The sequence below is a fragment of the Zootoca vivipara genome, chromosome 11 (assembly GCF_963506605.1).
Source record: "Zootoca vivipara chromosome 11, rZooViv1.1, whole genome shotgun sequence".
Lineage (NCBI taxonomy): Eukaryota > Metazoa > Chordata > Lepidosauria > Squamata > Lacertidae > Zootoca > Zootoca vivipara.
Genome location: NC_083286.1, coordinates 1,054,106 through 1,076,345, shown reverse-complemented (window position 1 = coordinate 1,076,345; position 22,240 = coordinate 1,054,106). Strand labels below are relative to the sequence as shown.

At 42.5% G+C, this 22,240-nt stretch overlaps 1 protein-coding gene across 5 annotated transcripts in view; it reads left to right on the top strand.

Moving 5' to 3' along the window:
• PIP5K1B (phosphatidylinositol-4-phosphate 5-kinase type 1 beta) overlaps positions 1-22,240 on the top strand; it is an 80,163-nt gene that overhangs the window by 18,970 nt on the left and 38,953 nt on the right. For 2 of the 5 annotated variants that reach the window (XM_035099695.2, XM_035099696.2), the window contains exons 3-6: positions 821-904; positions 12,794-12,924; positions 19,867-19,984; positions 20,560-20,712. In XM_035099695.2, coding sequence (XP_034955586.2) covers positions 821-904; positions 12,794-12,924; positions 19,867-19,984; positions 20,560-20,712 — 486 coding nt within the window. Of the gene's footprint in view, positions 1-818; positions 905-7,109; positions 7,139-7,694; positions 7,772-12,793; positions 12,925-19,866; positions 19,985-20,559; positions 20,713-22,240 lie in introns of those variants that run through there. The other 3 variants (XM_060280049.1, XM_035099700.2, XM_060280048.1) reach the window with 3 other exon arrangements.

Below are 22,240 nucleotides of genomic sequence, written 5' to 3'. Positions count from 1 at the left end.
CATATTACATCAGGTGAATGAAACTTCAAGCTACAGCTGCAACTTGGAATTCCTTTTGCAACTTGGCTGTGCCAAGGAAAGGTGGGCAGGTTAATCTCAAACTGTCTGGCAGTCTTTATTAGGCCCAAGCATTGGAGGTTCCCCACCACTGCATTAAACCATTGTTTGAAACAAACAAAGTGACTGAGCAGCACCCTGTTATATGGTGTTCCTTTCCTCCTCCTCCTCCTCCTCCTGCTGCTGCTGCTTCTGAGCTGCAGACGAAGGAAGCCATTGTCATGTCATCCAGACCTGGCCTCCTGGTTTGTTTCTCTCCAAAGAACCCATGAAGGATAACCTAACCACTGATTGTTCTTGGCTTACTACTAGTGGTTTGCTTAGAGTAAAATAAACTACGAGTCCAAGTTTGGATGGCATGGCAAGCCAGGCTGTGGCCTGCTTCATCTGCGGCAGGGCAGCAAGCTGTAGAGGACCTCCGTAGGAACTGTTGAACAGCAGGCACATTAATTCATAGTTTGTTTTAAAATACAGTTTAATTAGATGTGTGAACCAGGACACAGCTAATGAGTGGTCTGTCAAGCCAAGGCACCTTTTATTATTATCTTTTAGGTGCCGCAATGTCCTTTGTGCTCTTTTCTGCTTTTAATGGCATTTGTTCTGTCTTTTAGGCTGTATGCTCCCTCTCCTTTTCTCACATTTTACTGACTTCTACTCCGGTGTTGATCTGATGCTATTCTTATTTTATGTTTACTGCTTTATTATTTGACTGTTATATACAACTTGTATTCACATCCTTAGATTTTTTTTTTAAACTTTTCAGATGCAGTCTATATCTGAAAATGGAGATTCTCCTTCCGGAAAACAAAACGAAACAAAACAAAACGAGGAGAAAACGTACAAAAAGGTTTTTATTGCATGTAACTTTTTCAGAATTATTGTACACTGGTACAGAACACTAAAGTTGACACTTATAATTCCCCCCCCCCCAAAAATGAGCTACACCAAAGCAGAAGATTTATTTCAAGAGTGGGGCACTCTCAAAGATCTTTTAGGGCTAGTTCACATGTTGTCATCCTAATATGGAGTTAAATATATAGAAGCTTCCCTCCCAGTCATGGCTAGCAGCCACATTTATTAATTTAGACAGACCCTTCTATACCACTTAAAATATAAAAATATCTCTTAAGTGATGCAAACTAAAGCAACAAATGTTACAAAAATACACAGTAAAAACATTGATTCAAATTACTATTAAACATATACTGATGCCCGTTCCTTCTACTTCTGACACACCTCCCCACTCAAAACCTCTCTGACTCCAGATTCTCACCCAGGACTCCATCAAACTATGGCAACTGTCAGCAAGGGCCCAAACCAACTCACAGATCACCCCTCAAAATCTCACAACAAACAGGGTCTTGGAACCTGCTGACAATCACCCTAGTCTCTCCTTCTAATCTTGCTTTTATGCTAGACAGTAATGAAGTTGATTCAGATTGCCCATAGCTGTGTCCCATTCAGCACTCAGCCAGTTGCACTGCACACATCTCATTCCTGGATGCAGCAGCCACACAAACTGGGGAGAAGCCGCAACCTCACCTTGCCCTTCCTACCCTTCTCCATCAAGGAGGAAGCTTGTTGCCACCCCCTCGCCTTCCTTTTTCTTGATAGAGAAGATCAAGGAAACCGCACCCCCAATCCTTTCCTTGTTCTCTCTGATGGCTGCTGTTGCTTGTTGTTACTTATCCAAAGTGCAGGCAATAGCAGCCAACGAGAAGGCTTAGTTTAAGGATCTTGGATTACTTGATTTATTTTTTTAAAATTTGCACTTACAGACTGCTAATGCACCTTTGGAGAAGCAACTTACATAAAGTTGTTATTTTGCATCCAGCCTGAGAGCCCTTCAGTTTAGCACACTGCCCTGTAGAAATAAGCAAATCTAATATTTACTCTCTGGAATGTTTAATGTGGCAGAGATGAGAACTTTTAAAGCTGGAAATTAAACTTGGCCCATTCTCTTAATGATTTTTAAATTTTGCAGTTTAACATAAACAGAAGACTCTGAACTTGCATTTAGAAAATTTTAAGGAATTGGAAAATCTTTCAAATTGTTCTAAAAAGTCCAGGAGAGACGATATGTGGTTTCCAGAACCCTTTATGGCTGCTAACGACCAAGGGATGGCCACAATCATAAAATCAGTTTAGGTGGAATCTTCTTTCTTGTAGTTTGAATCCATTGCTCCGTGTCCGCTTCTCTGGAGCAGCAGAAAACAACCTTTCTCCCTCCTCTATATGACATCTTTTTATATATTTGAACATGGCTATCATATCACCCCTTAACCTTCTCTTCTCCAGGCTAAACATACCCAGCTCCCTAAGCCATTCCTCATAAGGCATCGTTTCCAGGCCTTTGACCATTTTGGTTGCCCTCTTCTGGACACGTTCCAGCTTGTCAGTATCCTTCTTGAACTGTGGTGCCCAGAACTGGACACAGTACTCCAGGTGAGGTCTGACCAGAGCAGAATACAGTGGTACTATTACTTCCCTTGATCTAGATGCTATACTCCTATTGATGCAGCCCAGAATTGCATTGGCTTTTTAGCTGCTGCATCACACTGTTGACTCATGTCAAGTTTGTGGTCTACCAAGACTCCTAGATCCTTTTCACATGTACTGCTCTCAAGACTTCCTTAAAATCCAACATAGATTTGATAATCCAGCTTCAAGCTCTCCCTACAGTGACCCTTTCTCCACATCAGCTAGTTATTTGCTGAGGAACTGCTGCTTTCAAAGGAGATTCAGGGACATGTTCTTTCAAAACAACAGACAACAGTGGCCAGTCTCAATTGTTGTTGTTTAGTCGTTTAGTCGTGTCCGACTCTTCGTGACCCCATGGACCATAGCACACCAGGCACTCCTGTCTTGCACTGCCATTTTTCTGGAACTCTCTAGCTTTCTCCATAATCCAGCGCATGTTTGCTATTTGGTCTCTGGTTCCTCTGCCCCTTCGAAATCCAGCTTGCACTTCTGGGAGTTCTCGGTCCACATACTGCCTGAGCCTGCCTTGTAGAATTTTAAGCATGACCTTGCTAGCGTGTGAAATGAGCGCAATTGTGCGGTAGTTGGAGCATTCTTTGGCACTGCCCTTCTTTGGAATTGGGATGTAGACTGATCTTCTTCAATCCTCTGGCCATTGCTGAGTTTTCCAAACTTGCTGGCATATTGGGTGTAGCACCTTGACAGCATCATCTTTTAAAATTTTAAATAGTTCAGCTGGAATATCATCACTTCCACTGGCCTTGTTATTAGCAGTGCTTTCTAAGGCCCATTTGACTTCACTCTCCAAGATGTCTGGCTCAAGGTCAGCAACCACACTACCTGGGGTGTACGAGACCTCCATATCTTTCTGGTATAATTCCTCTGTGTATTCTTGCCACCTCTTCTTGATGTCTTCTGCTTCTGTTAGGTCCTTACCACTTTTGTCCTTTATTATGGTAATCTTTGTACAAAATGTTCCTTTCATATCTCCAATTTTCTTGAACAGATCTCTGGTTTTCCCCATTCTGTTGTTTTCCTCTATTTCTTTGCATTGCTTGTTTAAAAAGGCCCTCTTGTCTCTCCTTGCTGTTTTTTGGAAATCTGCATTCAGTTTCCTGTATCTTTCCCTATCTCCCTTGCATTTTGCTTGCCTCCTCTCCCCCGCTATTTGTAAGGCCTCGTTGGACAGCCATTTTGCTTTCTTGCATTTCCTTTTCCTTGGGATGGTTTTCGTTGCTGCCTCCTGTATAATGTTACGAGCCTCCATCCATAGTTCTTCAGGCACTCTGTCCACCAAATCTAAATCCTTAAACCTGTTCCTCACTTCCACTGTGTATTCATAAGGGATTTGATTTAGATTGTATCTTACTGGCCCAGTGGTTTTTCCTACTTTCTTCAGTTTAAGCTGAAATTTTGCTATAAGAAGCTGATGATCTGAGTTACAGTCAGCTCCAGGTCTTGTTTTTGCTGACTGTGTAGAGCTTCTCCATCTTTGGCTGCAGAGAATATAATCAATCTGATTTCGATGCTGCCCATTTGGTGATATCCATGTGTAGAGTCGTCTCTTGTGTTGTTGGAAAAGAGTGTTTGTGATGACCAGCTTGTTCTCTTGACAGAACTCTATTAGCCTTTGCCCTGCTTCATTCTGAACTCCAAGGCCAAACTTGCCAGTTGTTCCTTTTACCTCTTGATTCCCTACTTTAGCATTCCAATCCCCTGTAATGAGAAGAACATCCTTCTTTGGTGTCATTTCTAGAAGGTGTTGTAAGTCTTCATAGAATTGGTCAATTTCAGTTTCTTCAGCACCGGTAGTTGGTGCATAAACTTGGATTACTGTGATGTTAAAAGGTCTGCCTTGGATTCGTATCGAGATCATTCTGTCATTTTTGAGATTGCATCCCATTACAGCTTTTGCCACTCTTTTGTTGACTATGAGGGCCACTCCATTTCTACTACGGGATTCTTGCCCACAGTAGTAGATATGATAGTCATCCGAACTGAATTTGCCCATTCCCTTCCATTTTAGTTCACTGATGCCCAGGATGTCAATATTTATTCTTGTCATCTCATTTTTGACCACATCCAGCTTACCTTCATCCATGGTTCTTACATTCCAGGTTCCTATGCAATATTTTTCTTTACAGTCTCAATATTAGTGTACAAACCAATATTCAATATTAGTGTACAAACCAATATTCAATATTCAAACTCAATATTAGTGTACAAACCAATATTCTTTACAGTCTCAATATTAGTGTACAAACCAGGGGCACAGGGAATTATTCTATTTTGTGAAGGTAATGATTTTGTTGTGACTCTTGTTGGTTGTCTTATAATCCGGTTAGAAACTAAGAATCTGTATCACAGCAAATGGTATACCCTGGTCTGGCATTCTGTTTGCACAGTGGGCAGCCACAAGCAGGACATGAGCGCAATGACACTCTCCTTGCATGTGCTCACAAGCAATGGGTATTCAGAGGCATCTCTGATTCCATAGGCAATATGTAGCCGTCCTGACTAGTACCCACTGACACACTGATATACTGTACAGTGCTTTTCTGTTAGGAAAAAGAGTGTTGGTACCCTCAGAAAAAAAGCACTGACTGCTGATATATCGTTCAGGAAAGGGGACCCTAAACTCTTATTCTGAATTGTTAACATATGTAACCTGAATTCAGTCATGTACTGGCATTTCTAGTATGAAAGGTAAAGGGACCCCTGACCGTTAGGTCCAGTTGCAGACAGCTCTGGGGTTGTGGCGCTCATCTCGCTTTACTGGCCGAGGGAGCCAGTGTACAGCTTCCGGGTCATGTGACTAAGCCACTTCTGGCGAAACCAGAGCAGCGCATGGAATCACTGTTTACTCCCCACTGTAGCGGTACCTATTTATCTACTTGCAGGTTGATGTACTTTCAAACTGCTAGGTGGGCAGGAGCTGGGACTGAACAACGGGAGCTCACCCCGTCGCGGGGATTCGAACGACCGACCTTCTGATTGGCAAGCCCTAGGCTCTGTGGTTTAGACCACAGCGCCACCCGCGTCCCTATTTCTAGTATTACTTTTTGTGAAAAAGAGACAATGTGCTGATGCATTTTGGAGTAGCAGAATCTGAATCCTTTCTAGAATTGGATAGAATTGGATACACATATGGAAGTTCTTCTTATCATTGTTCCAAAGGTTGCACGATGGTTACCGATTACAGATGACAACCATAAAAATTAAAGCTGTATCCTGCCTCTTTCCACTTCTTTCTGATGCATATTTTAATAGCCAATGATTTGGAGGTTGAACATTCAAGCAGCTGTTGACTTTGTACAGATTATATCCCAGTTGTTTATGGATTATTATATTCCTAAAGGAAAGTATTCATCAATGGAGGGGCAAAAAAGTTAAATATTTTTCTCAAGTTGGAAACAGGCCCTATTTAAAGGTAAACTGAGTTGAATGTTGCTTTATAATAATAGAGAATGAAGAGTTCCATGTATTCAGAAGTTCCTGGTATAAGACCATGACTCAGATTTGCCTTTTCCATATGACTGAAACCTTAGAGTTAGAAAGTGATTCATTCAGAGTTCAAAGACTGCAGCACCAAAACCTGCTTCCTTTTAGATTTTTAGTTGTATTTTAATATAATAGTACTGGAAGATTGATTTGAGCTGCAGTCTTTTACTTCCCTTTTCTTCAATTGTCTGATGTAGGTATGGGTGCTTTGTGCAAGTTGAAGATACAACCATTACATTTTTAAAAGAGAAGCTGTCTTCATTCTGAAACAACAATGTGGAAAGTAATCTTAGGAGATGGTCAGAAAGAAATGGAGGTATACGGTACTTCAAGCAGCCTTGATTGTTTCATGGAAGTGCTAACAAAGTATGAAAGAGGGCCTTATGCCTCATCCATTTGTGCTTCCTGTAAAAAATCCAAAAGGGAGTCCTTGCATCTCCCCCATTTTGTGATGCTTGAGTTGTAGGTCATCTGAAATGTGTACATTTTACTGTGCTGGTGAGAAATTAAACCTTTGGACGTTACATAAGAAGTATGATCAGAATCAAGGGACGTGGGTGGCGCTGTGGTCTAAAGCACAGAGCCTAGGGCTTGCCGATTAGAAGGTCAGCGGTTCGAATCCCCATGACGGGGTGAGCTCCCATTGCTCGGTCCCTGCTCCTGCCCACCTAGCAGTTCAAAAGCACATCAAAGTACAAGTAGATAAATAGGGACCGCTTCGGTGGGAAGGTAAACGGCATTTCCATGCGCTGCTCTGGCTCGCCAGAAGCGGCTTAGTCATGCTGGACAAACGTCGGCTCCCTCGGCCTGTAGATGAGCGCGCAGCCCCAGAGTCGTCCGCAACTGGACCTAACCGTCAGGGGTACCTTTACCTTTACCTTTTTGATCAGAACCACTGGCATGCTGTCAGTTGGATTCTCTGTGTATTATTGTTATTTATTAGATTTATATATTCTTTTTTAGATTTATATGTGGATTTTCTGTGTAATGCTGAGTTGTGGTTAAACTGGTCAAAATCTAAAAATACCTGTAAGATTTCATAATGCAGTCACCCCGTTTTCCACCTACAGGAGAGGGAGGCCATTGGGAAGAGAACTTGGTATGGTATTGATGTTTCATGAATCTAAAAATGCATGAAATGTTAGTGGCATGTTAAATTGTTATTAAAAAATTACAGGTTACTAACCATTACTTGGTTTTATTTTTAATATTTATCCTGGGATGCTTCTTCACAGGGTTTTCCCTCAAGAATAGCCATGTTTTGTTCACTTACTTTTTGTAGATAGAGTCTCCCTGTCATTGTCATCCTGTGTTTTCCCTCCATGTGTTCCATCTTTTCTGGGATTGCCTTAGAACATAGCAAAACCTAACTTCTAATGGTGTAGTGGGCTTTCATAGTAGGAGAGGATATATTAATTGCAGTTTCTCCCTCTAGGCACCCACATGTGTGGGTTAAACAAAGTTTCAAAATTCCATTCTTGGCAGCTAAATTAAAAGCATAGGAATTAGGCTGTAAAACCTGGCTTTGAGCAAGTCCAACTGTTAAATAAGTTGGCTCCCCTTTCTTACCCTGTTTAATAAAGAATCAGCAACAACTTGTAAAGTAAATTTAAAAATAAGATTTACTTACTTTATAATTATGCATTGGTTCACAGCAACAGTAACAGTAAAAACTACCGCATGCAGGCAAAATGCAGTTGTACCTCGGCTCCCGAACAATCGAAAATAGGAAGTGAGTGTTCCAGGTTTTGAACGGTTTTTTGGACATTGAACATCCGGCGATGCTTCCACTATTGTTTCCGGCGTGCCTACGCAATCAGAAATGAATTGGAAGCTGCCCCATGGTTTCCAAACATTTCGGAAGTCGAACGGATTTCCGGAATGGATTCTGTTTGACTTCTGAGGTACCACCGTACTCAGTGGTACCTCAGGTTAAGTACTCATCAATGGCTCCTCCTCATCCTGGAGAGAAGTGACTAGTGGGAAGAACCACAGGGTTCTGTCTTGGGCCCAGTCTTATTCAACATCTTTATCAATGACTTCGATGATGGGCTTGAGGGCATCCTGAGCAAGTTTGCAGATGACACCAAATTGGGAGGGGTGGCTAGTACCCCAGAGGACAGGATCACACTTCAAAATGACCTTAACAGATTAGAGAACTGGGCCAAAGCAAACAAGATGTATTTTAACAGGGAGAAATGTAAAGTACTACACTTGGGCAAAAAAAAATGAAAGGCACAAATACAGGATGGAAGACACCTGGCTTGAGAACAGTACATGTGAAAATGACCTAGGAGTCTTGGTAGACCACAAACTTGACATGAGTCAACAGTGTGATGCAGCAGCGAAAAAAGCCAATGCAATTCTGGGCTGCATCAATAGGAGTATGGCATCTAGATCAGGCATCCCCAAACTTAGGCCCTCCAGATGTTTTGAACTACAATTCCCATCTTCCCCGATCACTGGTCCTGTTAGCTAGGGATCATGGGAGTTGTAGGCCAAAACATCTGGTGGGGCGCAGTTTGGGGATGCCTGATCTAGATCAAGGGAAGTAATAGTACCACTGTATTCTGCTCTGGTCAGACCTCACCTGGAGTACTGTGTCCAGTTCTGGGCACCACAGTTCAAGAAGGATACTGACAAGCTGGAACGTGTCCAGAAGAGGGCAACCAAAATGGTCAAAGGCCTGGAAACAATGCCTTATGAGGAACGACTTAGGGAGCTGGGTATGTTTAGCCTGGAGAAGAGAAGGTTGAGGGGTGATATGATAGCCATGTTCAAATATATAGAAGGATGTCATATAGAGGAGGGAGAATGGTTGTTTTCTGCTGCTCCAGAGAAGCGGACACAGAGCAATGGATTCAAACTACAAGAAAGAAGATTCCACCTAAACATTAGGAAGAACTTCCTGACAGTAAGAGCTGTTCGACATTGGAATTTGCTGCCAAGGAGTGTGGTGGAGTCTCCTTCTTTGGAGGTCTTTAAGCGGAGGCTTGACAGCCATCTGTCGGGAATACTTTGATGGTTTTTCCTGCTTGTGGTCCTGATGGCCCTTGTGGTCTCTTCCAACTCTATGATTCTATGACTTAATTGGTTCCGGAAGTCCATACAGTACTTAACCTGAAGCGAACTTTCCCATTGAAAGTAATGGAAAGTGGATTAATCCGTTCCAGATGATGAAAAACACCCCCTAAAACATCTGGTATCTGAAGAAGTGTGCATGCACACGAAAGCTCATACCTATGACAAACTTAGTTGGTCTCTATAATAATAATAATAATTTATTATTTATACCCCGCCCATCTGGCCAGGTTCCCCCAGCCACTCTGGGCGGCTCTAAGGTGCTACTGGAAGGATTTTTTTAATTTTTCATTTTGACCCCCTAAAACAGCAATTTAACACGAATTTTACTGTCTAACGAGACCATTGATCCATAAAATGAAGGCAATAATCAATGTACTGTACTATAAAATAAATAAGACAGTATTGTAGATGAAAAAAATTTACATTTACAGTGGTACCTCAGGTTAAGTACTTAATTGGTTCCGGGGTTCCATTTGCACCCCGAAAAGTACTTTACCTGAGTGGTGACCGCGTGCATGCGTAAAGTGCCAATAGAGTGCTTCTGCACATGCGTGAAGCGCGCAGAACGCTTCTGCACATGCGCGTGTGGCGGAACGCGGAAGTAAACACTTCCGGGTCCACGGAGTACTTAACCTGAAAGTACTCAACCTGAAGCGTACTTAGCCCGAGGTATGACTGTACTGTATAACCAGCTTCAGGCATGTGCCTAGAGCTGGAGCGAATGGAGACATGCCAGCATCCAATGCTGGTCAAAGGAAAAGAGAGAGGAAAGAGGTTAGTACAATACGCTTCTTCCTCTCCAGGAGAGGAAGAGAAATGACATCACACAGAGCCCTCTACCAATTGTATTTCTATGATCTTAGTATTTGCCATTCAGCAATCTGGCTCTGTGGACTTAGCCCCTCCTCAAGCTAACTAGCAAGAATATGCATTTGTTAGGTTTGGCTGCTAATTTCTCACACTAATAAAATGGCAGTGGGTTGCAAATACTTTTCCTTGCAAGAGTTAAGGCAAATGGTACATAGATACGCAGGTAATCCTTTTTCATCTGTTGTGCATTTTCTCATACCCCAAAGGATACATTTTTTCTACTATGGTGGTTGCTTGTTCCCAACAGGCGTTAACAATTGCAATGTACTACTGTACTGGAGTCACTAAATAGTTCTGTATTTAAGAAGAAAGAGAATAAGCATCCCTTCTTCATATATATATAGTTCAGTGTAACCTTAGCATCCATCTTTTCTGAAACTTTCTTTTTTATAGAATTGATTTCTTTAATCTACAAATTTTTTCTGCTAGAATCTGTTTCAGTAGGGGATTGTTCAGTTCACAAGAAGGATCAGTCTGAAACAAAGTCTACTCAAAGTTGCATAATTTAGTTCTTATGCAAGACATTAATCTTTTATAAAAGACCCTTTCAAGGCAGATATGAGAAATTTGTGAATGAGCCATTCAGTTCCTTTACCAATTAAAAGTTTCATTTTAGGAATGAGCTATTGTGCCTTGTTCTTAGCAAACTGCATGTTAGGAACTGTTATGCAACTTGAAAGATCTGATACTAATTAGTTTAAATAACACAATATTACCCATCGGCATGTTGCTTCTCATTTGAAAAATCAGTTGAAACTAGAGAATCGCCTGGCTAGCATGCAACATTAAGTTATAGTTTAAAATAAACTGTGGTTTAAGGGCATGAGTGCCTTTCTTCACCCCCACTCCAGGCTCTGCCAGGCAGAGGAAAAGACAAAGTCATAATCTTGCTTGTTCTGCCATGTGAGCCAAGGCCTGCGGTTTGTTCCTCCATGCACACAATGAGTGGTAAACCAAGAAGTAACAGTAACTAGTTTGGTCCCCTGTGCGAGAGTCAGGAGCAAGGAAAAGTGGAGCTGTTGTGTACATTAGACCACATTTTTAATTTAAAGTGTGGTTTAATATTGTGTGGAACTGAGACATCTTTTTTGGAATTAAATAAGCTTCTGTGCCTGCCTCAGAAAATGTTTGCTGTCAATATTATAGGTGTTATGAGACTTAACTGATTTGCTGCTCTGAAAAGTCTTTTGTATTATATTTTGATTTGTGGAGTGTGCTGTGTGAATTTTCTTTCACAATTCTCTTTCCTGGGTTTCATTCTATAAAACTCAAATGGAATGTATGTTACACACACACACACACACACACACACACACACACACACACACACACAGATACACACGTCTTCTTAGCCATTGTATTTTGTCTTGTAATCTTGTGTTTCTAGGATTTAAAGTAATCTGAGCTGCCAGCCATTTGTTTGGCTTGATTCTCTGCCATTTAAATTGCTAAATGGTTGGTTCTAATTTTCTTGGTTTTAAACAGCGCTTTTCTTCTAGAAAAAAGGTGCCAGTACTGCATACCCTTAAGTACCCCCAGAAAAAAGCACTGGTTCTAAGCACAGCAGGCCCAACCAACTATAGTGACTTAATAATGAAATCAGATTTGCTTTATTTCACTCTAAATATCTGTGGATGATAAAGAACGTACAAGCATCAAAATGTGCAGTATTTTCTTTAAAAAAAAGTATAACAAAAATACAAATTCAGCTACCCATCTCTTTTAAATAACTATGTGATCAGGATGAGGAAATATTCATCATTAGATCTGTAGGAATTTCTAACATCTACATATTAGGGGCCCACCTCTTTAAGAAAAAACCCACCCCAGAAAATAACCTAAAAACATATTATCAGTCATTATTGCTGCATTCCACTTCTGTTATGTTTGAAACACAAAGAGCCAGGGAAAACCAGCTCTTCAAAGTAAGCTTCCAATATTTAGTCCTATCCTTGATTGAATAATAGTTCCCTAATGGGCTATTTAAGGCACACATGGGCTTTTTCTTGAGCTTCTCCTCTCTTGGCCCATTAATCATATTGTTAATGGAGACCCAGCACAACTCCTTGAGCAGAGCCAGTAACTTCTTTCTCCAGAAGTGGTGCAGCAATCTTCCCTCAACACTAACCAGCAGTTGCAACTAGGCCTTGTCAGTCAGCTCTATGGGGGTGTGCACTGCATCCAGATGTTGTTCATTGTTCAGATGTTGTGGTTGTGCTAGTTGGTGCTCATGGGATTTGAAGTCCAACAACAGCTGGAGGGCACCATCTTTCTGCCTATTGGCTACCTTGTCTACTCTCCTTTTGCTTTTATAGCCTCACAGCTAATGTTCATAGGCATAATTTAGGGGTCGTAAGCACCATCTGTCAAATAGAAACAGGTGCAACTGAAAGAGAGGGCTTTGGAATTTCAAGGCTACTATTCCATTTTAGGGTGTTTGAGCCAGATAAGTGAGGAGGTGAGGTCCAGAACGTCTGCCCTCTCATCTCCTGCTAGAACAACGTAAAGATGAATAGAAGCTGTTGAAAGTTCCTCTGGTTCTGTTAGAAAGCATCGACTATAGAAGGAGCCAGTCCTGACTCAGGAAGGCTTGTACATGATCTGGTGGTGCTGGTGTTTTTCTTACTTGGAAGAAGTTTTTAGACCTGTGCAGCCCATGATGTCTGGAAGTCGTTTTCTGCATACTTTGTGGGATGCCAAGTTTCAAATACTGTTTGAATCTCTCTATAAGGTATATATGTGTCATGAGAACCCATTTACAGCAAGCTGATATTTTAAAATTCTTTGTCTTTCCTTGCAGACTGCATCCTCAGCTATTAAAGGTACCATACAACTGGGAATAGGATACACAGTGGGGAACCTCACATCTAAGCCAGACAGAGATGTACTTATGCAAGACTTCTATGTAGTGGAAAGTGTGTTTCTTCCCAGGTAAGGGTGGCTAATTTTCCACCTAAAAATTGTGTGCCTAATTCTTTATTCCATTTTTATCCTGCCTTTCTTCCAAATTTGTACATGCCCCCCCCTCCTTTTTTATTTAACTTTTGAAACCACCATGTGAAATAGATTTGGCTGAGCTAAACCAACTGGCCTAAGATCACTTTTTAAAGCTCCATGGTTGTGCATGGATGTGAATCCTGGTAACATTAGTCTAAGTCTAACGCATCAGCAACCATGATGCTGGTTTTTTACATATTGATCACTTCTCAAGTATGGCTTAATTTAAAAGTATCCTTAAAAGTAGGATATAATTTTTCTTTAGTACAATGGAAAGAGGATTGTTTTGTGAACAGAAGAAAGGAAGAGCATGAATCCATATAAAATGAAAGATTCATGGAAAGGAATAAAATTACATAGAAAACTAATAAGTAGTTGATGTTTAGTAGATCATACTATTGTACTAACCTTTTAAAAATAATAATACATGTGGTGGTGTGGCTGCAGTTTAGCTGTTCATTTTATCTATACAGTAGTTGGAATCTGTTTTGAGGAAGAAGATTAATATGTGAGCAGTCAGGGAGGCTGGAAAGTCAACAAGACTGGCTGTCAGGCTATTCAACTATAATAATAATAATAATAATAATAATAAAATTTTATTTATACCCCGCCCTACCCAGTCAAAAACCGGGCTCAGGGCGGCTCACACCAACAGAATTACAATAAAACATAAAAACAATTTATTAAGATACAGATTAAAATACAGTATCAAAATTTAAAGTGCAGCCTCATTTCAAGTAGTCCACAAATCCAAGCCATGAGGGAGGAAAACACAGGGGTCAGGCTGAGTCTAACCCAAAGGCCAGGCGGAACAGCTCTGTCTTGCAGGCCCTGCGGAAAGATGACAAATCCCGCAGGGCCCTGGTCTCCTGGGAAAGAGCGTTCCACCAGGTTGGGGCCAGTACTGAAAAGGCCCTGGCTCTACTTTATATTCTAGAACTATTGCACTGGAATGCAATTAGGACAATAGAATGATGTTTGATTTGATGAAGTGATTACACAAAAGCAAAACCTACAGATAATTTTCTACCTACTAAACTTTGTCTTATCCCTGTACAGCTATCTTTAGTAACCATAACATTTTATTTCATAATAGTCATAACTTCAAAAAACTCAATTGTACCATGGAATGCCAAGTTTTGCAATGCAAAAAATTCTGAGCAACGCAATCAAGCATTCCAAGATTTGTTGTCATTATTGTTCTTCTCTAATTTCCTGTTGGTAAATATCTTCAATTGTTTTTCCTTTAGATAAGCACAATTTAAGTTCTCCAGGTTTGATAGCTTTCTAAATTGTCAGTATTCCTCTTGGGTGAATACAGAATTCCACCAATGTTCTTCCAGTCTTTTGAACCTGTTTCTTGTACATTGCTGAACAACTTACAGCAAAAAACAACAACCCACATCTTTTGAGGTTGAACCAGGGATGACACACCTCTTCATCATTTGCTAGTCTCCTCTTGTAGAAAATCTTCTGTTTTTTTAGTCTTTGGGGAAATCATGGGACAATGTATAAATTATCACTGCAATAGTTAGGGCAGTTAGCAGGGTAACTAATTCAAGTCAGGCACAATACCACCTTCTTCTGCAGACTCTGCAGACTCTCACTTATTGACCATTGTTTTCTTCTGCATGTTTTTCCAGAAATATCTCCAATTTGTGAAACTTCTGTCTTAGTGGTAGTAGGAGCACCACATTCTGCTCCCTCAGTGCTGGTTTCAACAGGAGTATAGACATATTCATGTTTTTCAGTTGCTTTCTGTGTACAAAGGTATTTCAGGAAGACTTCCTTGCTTTGCTTATGCCTTAGCTTTTCTGCCTTTTGTTGCCAAATTGAGCTCCAGATGGTCATTTTTTAATCATCCATAGCTCACTAGAAAAATGAATACATTTTCTAAATAATATTAAGATATGACTGTAAAATTTTAAATTAAGTGCATTTTCACTTTGTGTGTGTGTATTATATAACCTCCAATCAACTCTGTGGTCTATTTCATATATAAAGGTAAAGGGACCCCTGACCATTAGGTCCAGTCGTGACCGACTCTGGGGTTGCACGCTCATCTCGCATTATTGGCCGTGGGAGCCGGCGTATAGCTTCCAGGTCATGTGGCCAGCATGACAAAGCCGCTTCTGGCAAACCAGTGCAGCACACGGAAACGCCGTTTACCTTTCCGCTGTAGCGGTTCCTATTTATCTACTTGCATTTTGACGTGCTTTCGAACTGCTAGGTTGGCAGGAGCTGGGACCAAGCAACGGGAGCTCACCCCGTCACAGGGATTCGAACCGCCGACCTTCTGATCAGCAAGCCCTAGGCTCAGTGGTTTAACCACAGCGCCACCTGGGTCCCTAGATTTCATAAACAATTCTAATGCATGAATTACTTCAAAAATGATAAAATTCTTTAAAATATAAAATGGAATTAAAATGTTATCAGAGGGGGGTTATTGCTACCAGTAGTGGATGAAGGGTCTTTCACTATGTCTTATTTTCGGGGTATGACTTATATCGCGCAATTGCCTAGAAATCCTGCTATGGCTTATATTATGGCTACATCTTAAAATAAGGGAAACATGGTATCTCCATTCTACCAGGCTAGAAATCATACTCCTCCAGTGGCACACAGGCACTATCTTCTGCAGTGATTTAAAGATGTAGCCTTTGGCATGGCTAGGGTAAATCCACTGGGTTTCCTTCATTTACTCCTGAAGCAATTCACTGTCAGGAAGTTCTTCCTAATATTTAGGTGGAATCTTCTTTCTTGTAACTTGAATCCATTGCTCTGTGTCCGCTTCTCTGGAGCAGCAGAAAACAACCTTTCACCCTCTTGTATATGACATCCTTTTATATATTTGAACATGGCTATCATATCACCCCTTAACCTTCTCCTCTCCAGGCTAAACATACCCAGCTCCCGGACGTCCGGTCTGCCGCCATTACCAATCGACGGGGGTAACCTCGTTCTCCGAGGCCCCTAGCGCTGTAGAGGAAGGGGGTGCCATATGAGCGCGCTGGCCCCCCGGAAAACCCCAGATTGGGCTTTCTGGGGACGTGGAGACCCAGCGGTGCTCCATGAAGTCTCCCTCGCTGCCCGGTAAGCTTTTTAAGAGCTCTGAGTGCAGGCAGAGTGGAGATGGAGCCTTGGGTCGATTTGCTACCTCAGCAGCGCAAAGCTCTGAGCAGACGGTAACAGAGCAGCAGATACCTCCAAAAATTGAAATTTGGACTGTGAGTATAAATTTGATATTCGATTGAAGAAGAAATTTGGCCAGGGGACGGGATTAAAAAGAATGGAGGTCGACCCCCCCCCCATCGAGTAGACTGTGACGCAGCTTGCTTTCCTGCAGCTGAGACAACTGACAGGAAGCTTTCAATTTCCTTAAAAAGACGAATTTAAATCTACTTCCTCGGTGGCAGGGCTGAGGGAAGCAGAATTGACTTTTTGGATCCTGCAAAAAACCTTTACTTTGGAGAGGGACAAACCTTCCTGTAACCTAGGGTCGGGACCCGGGAAGCCGCGATGAGCCGCCATTATGACATCATAAAGGAAAGGAAATTTTCTGTTACTTTGAACTCTTGAACTTTTGAACTATCCTATTAATTCTTCTGATTAGACAAATATGTGAATTTTTATTGAAATGGGATTTAAAGGCAAGAAAAAGTTTTAAAAACAAGAGTAAGACACCAGCTCAGACACAATTTTGGTATTGAACTTTGGAAAAAAGAATAGCGCCATCTCTGGCACAACAATTCATGCCAGTCACATGAAATATGAGAAGACAAAGGATGGAGCCAGACAAAACACCCATTCTTCATTTAGAACCAGATTGTATACAATACATTTTGGAACAAGTGCAAGATATATTATATGAAATAATAGCAAATAAAAGACAGACTTTTGCAGAAGACGAACAACACATACCCCCAACAGAAAATTTGGAGCTACAAGCGAAGGGCATTGAAAACAAGGGCATTGTACAACCTAAGAAAGAAGAACAGGAGGAGCAGGAGAATTGGAACCTTGTGCAACCAGTGAGAGCACAGGACACATGTTTGATTCAATGGGCTCTGGAAGAAGCAGATATTTGGGACTTTGTTCTTCCAGTGAGAGAGGGAGAACAAGTCCCATACAGAGATTATGATGCTTGGGCAAAAGAAGAGGACTGGGCATGGAAACATGCTTCCCTAGGGAGAGAGGGGGAGCACAATCCATGCAGTGGACAAGATATTTGGGGGGGAAGTGTGGAAAAAGAAGAATGGTGTGGGGTATGGGTTAAAGAACTGGAACAGCAGAATGGGAGGGCGAGAGAGTGGTGTGGGTTGGAGTGGTCTAGAGTGGGTGTGGGATGAAAGGTGCATATGATTATAATTAGTGGACGGATTAAAAAGGTCTGAAACTGGAATGGTATAAGGAGCTGGTCGGGAACCGTAATCATACCTGCCAAGTTCCTGCCGGAAAAATAAGGGATCAGCAGACCGGAAGTAGCGCTGCGGCCATTTTGGAACTGGGCAGAGCAGCATCGGAAGTTGCTTCTGAGCGTGCTCCGCCCAGTGCCAAAATGGCTGCCGTGCCAGAAATCGCTTCTGCACATGTCCAGAGACTCCAGACATGTGCAGAAGGAGCCTCCCTTGGCCGGTAAGCAAACCAGGGGGAAAAAAAATTCCAGCTGGGAATGGCTGGAAAAACGGGGGTTTCCCGGGGAATACGGGAGACTTGGCAGCTATGACCGTAATCCAGGGGAGGGAGGGTTGAGTTAGAATTGAAATGTATTAAATTAGATATGATAGACATTTTGGAATGTGTGGAGTACTTTTGGGGAAAATTATAGGCTAAAGGAAATTATTAATGTTAGGTAAGATATAAATGATAATTAGAATATAATAATAGGTAAAGATTTAGAATTGTAATTAGTTAGATATTTGAATGTAATGTGGAAAGCTGCCTAAGATGGGTAAGAATTGAACTTGGGAAGGGGAGGGATGGGGAAAGTCCGAAAAGGTTTAATAAGTAAGATTTAACAACAATGTCTTTCTTTCTTTTTTCTCTTTTCTCTTTTTTTTGTATTTTTGATGAAAAATTTTTTAAAAATATTTTTTAAAAAATTAAAATAAGCATACCCAGCTCCCTAAGCTGTTCCTCCTAAGGCATTGTTTCCAGGCCTTTGACCATTTTGTCTGTGTGTGGGCATAGTTTGAATTCAAACATCTGCAAACGGACTTGAAAGGAGCTTGCAATAACTGCCAGTCCCTAGTTACAGTGAGCTGTGCCCCACCTGCCAAAGTTGGCCTACAGTGGGGAAATGGCTTAGTCTCTTTTTAGAAGAGGAGAGAAGCATATTAAGCTAAAATTGTCTGAGAATGTATTGAAACTTCATATCCTGTTTAGGATATGACATCTGAAGCAGCCAGCTTGCACTGTGCTTTTGGGGCAGTTTTTTTTTTTTTAAGGTTCATATTTATAGTAAGACTAGCTGGCCCGGCCACGCATTGCTGTGGGTCATCCCTGTGACTCCCCCCCACTCTGTCCCGACCCATGACCTATTCTGTCCCCTCCCCCCACCCCTTGTTCATCCCTGTGACTGTCCCCACCCTGTCCTGACCCTTGAGGTATCGCTCCCCCTCCTCCCTCCATCCCCTGTCACATCCCTGTGACTGGTCCCAGTCCCCTCCCTGTACCCCCCTCCCCCCACCCCTCGGCTCATCCCTGCGACTCCCCCACCCCCTTGCCCATCCCTCCGGCGCATCCCTGTGATTTCCCCGGTGGCGGTGTTGGCGTATCCCAGCCTGTATATCAGGTATTCGTTGCCGTGGTTTAGTCTGTTAAATTGTTTTGTTGTGTTTTAGGTGGTTTCTTCTATGTGGATTGGAAGTTTTTTGGGGGGTTGTGGGGGCTGGTGTTGGTGTTGTGTTTAGAGTGTTATTTTTTGTGGTTTTTGGCTTTGCTGACGGTGGGTATGGGGCCTGGGGTGGCTGTCGTGTTGAAGTCGGGGGTTTGGGGGTGTGGCCTACCTTAGATGTCCTCGTTGAATTTGTTATTGGTGTTGGCGAGACCCAGGGTGCTTTGTCTCGAAGGGTTAGTGCGGTCCGTTTTGTTTTGGCAGCGGCAGCAGGGGCTGGCCTGCCCTGTGGTTTGCATGTGGTGGCGCCATTGGAGTTTGGCCTGCCTCACGGTGTTGTTGGTGAGGCAGCGAGGTTCAGGTTTTGGCGGCGGGAGCAGGTCCTGGCCTTCCGTGGGGTTGCTGCTTTGGCAGCGAGGTCCTGCTTCAAGCGGTGGCAGCGGCGGCAGTGGAGGTCGAGGGTCCTGGCCTGCCTGGTATTGTTTTCTCAGTGGTGGCGAGGTGCGTTTTTTGGCGGCGGCGGCAAGTAGCGCCGTGTTGGTGTGTAGGGGGTGGGGTCCCGGCTGTCTCGGCGGCGGCAGTGGGGGCCATGGGGCCTGGCCTGCCTTGTTGGATTTTTGTTGGGGCGGTGAGGTGCAATTTGTGGGGGTGGCGACGGGGGGGGGTTGGCTAGTGGGGTGTTTGTGGCGGTGGCCTGGTTTGTGGGGTTATAGCATGTCGAGGGGGGGCGTCATTATTTTCCCTGCCCTCGGAGAGGCTGCTTCTGGGTTCTTTTTCCCAGCATGCACTTTTGGCTGAGTGGTGCGTTCTGGAACAGGGAGTTTGGGGTTTTTTTGCATGGCCCAGGTGTGACATCTGTCTTAGCAAACTGTCCTATAGCCTTCGGACATTTGCATGTGATGTTGTGTCAAAATTTGACCTCAATCGGTCAAGTGGTTTTGGTGAAAAGTGGAAACACACCCACATGTCCTTTTTACATATATAGATTTCTGTTCTTAACGTATTTGTGTAATACCTTTAAATTTCTCTTTTCAATTCAGTGAAGGGAGCAATTTGACCCCTGCTCATCATTATCCTGACTTCAGATTTAAGACTTATGCTCCTTTAGCCTTCCGCTACTTCAGAGAACTTTTTGGTATTAAACCTGATGACTACTTGGTAAGAGTTTACATTTTTGAGTGGTGTGGAATAGCTTTCTGTTTCTATAGAATGTGCTATGAAGAATTGTAGTTATTGACCATGCATTTAATTCTTCAGCTTATAATTGGTTGCCCTAAAACCCGATGTGTTAATTGATAGCTCAGCAACTGCTTGAGTCATTATTTCTGCTGGAATATTGTAATTGAAATTGAATACTCCTGTGGATTTTGCTGATTGAATTGTAGTTTAGAGACCTCCATCTGCTAATTGCCTTGTAATTGTCTAGCAAAGTATATAAATATTTGCTTCTGTATGTTGTAACCTTGAACTAGAAAAGCACAGAACTCCATAGTTAAAATCCCTCGAGATTTTTGCAGTCTTGCACATACATTCAGTGATAGAAAAAACAGTCCGCAGCAGGGTTTTTATATGTGGATCACCTGCAGCAGATAAACTAGCTGTAATGCAGAGAAAGGATTGCCTGCCGCAAGGGGCCAATGCATGTTGGACTGCTTGCCTTCCCATGATAAGATCCTGTGTAGCAATCTGTTCCATTGCCCATAGTGGCATTAAATTTCTCTTTCCATGTTCAGTATTCCATTTGCAGTGAACCTCTAATAGAACTATCCAATCCTGGTGCCAGTGGATCCTTGTTCTTTGTCACTAGTGATGACGAGTTCATAATCAAAACAGTTCAACACAAAGAAGCAGAGTTTCTTCAGAAGCTGTTGCCTGGCTACTACATGGTAAATAAATTCAAATTCCAGGCTCTTCCTGTTTGGTTTCTTTTGGGGAGGTTGTGTGATGGATGTGTGTAAAATTTAACTTGGCTTTTTAATACCAGCTTACTTAACACTTTACCATAATGATGGTAAATTTTAAATACTGCTTTCTCCTTTGTATTTGTGCTCCTATTTGCTACATGAGTGAGAACTTTTTTAAAATTCAGAGATAATAAATTTTGGTATGGCTTGCTATGCTGCTGCTAAATCACCTCTGCATTTGTGGTGTTGTACTTAGTAAACTGCATTTGTGGACTAGCAGAGTCACTGTTACCACTATTACATCTAGTCGTTATTTCAGAACTTGTCTGTTTAGGCCTTTGGACTGTCCAAAATTTGAGTAATAGGCTCTACTTTTGCCAAAAAAGAAAGTGTGGGGAGAATATCTGCTCACCTGTGACTCCAGGTGGGCAGCCACTGCCGCCTGGCCTAACCATGGTGGGTTCAGGGAGGTTGCCATCTTCTGGTGTGGTCGGGGAAGGGATGGCTGGCACTGCCCCCCTCCATCCACAAGAGGCCCTCGGGTAAGGATGTGCAGTGCCCACTCAGCCAATCGGAAGCTGGGGCTTGGGGCTGCGAGCAGCCCACCCCTAGCCTATTTAAGGGGTGCCCTCTTGGCCGATCGTCGTGGGAAAAGGTGGGGAGAATGTGTTCCACACGGATTTAACCAGAGTTGAGAGATCAGAAGTGGACCACATTATCCCATGCATCTTCTCTACTGTTCACCAAAATTTCCTCCCTGGCTGCCTTAAATGCAATTAAGCATAACATAATCAGTGACATTAACCTCTCTTATTATGAATTAGGTTTCCCTTTGAATTAGAATTTCAAAATAGTTGGAAACTCCTCGCTAAGGGCTAGTGTTCTGCTTAATGTCAGTTTATGTGGTTAATGTTCACTAAGATTAATGTCAGTACCTATGTAACAGATAACTGTAGTTAAGGCAGATGGGGGAATTTCAAACTGAAGCATGGGATAATTTTAATAATAATAATAATAATAATAATAATAATAATAATAATAATAATAATAATAGTTTATTATTTATACCCCGCCCATCTGGCCGGGCTTCCCCTGCCACTCTGGACGGCTTCCAACAAACATTAAAATACATCAAATATCACAGATTAAAAACTTCCCTAAACAGGGCTGCCTTTAGGTATTTTCTAAATGTCAGGTAGTTGTTTATCTCTCTGACCTCTGATGGGAGGGTGTTCCACAGGGTGGGTGCCACTACCGAGAAGGCCCTCTGCCTGGTTTCCTGCAGCTTTGCTTCTCGCAGTGAGGGAACCCCCAGAAGGCCCTCGGCGCTGGACTTCAGTGTCCGGGCTGAACAATGGGGGTGGAGACGCTCCTTCAGGTATATAGGACCGAGGCCGTTTAGGGCTTTAAAGGTCAGCACCAACACTTTGAATTGTGCTTGGAAACGTACTGGGAGCCAATGTAGATCTTTCAAGACCGGTGTTATGTGGTCTCGGCGGCCGCTCCCAGT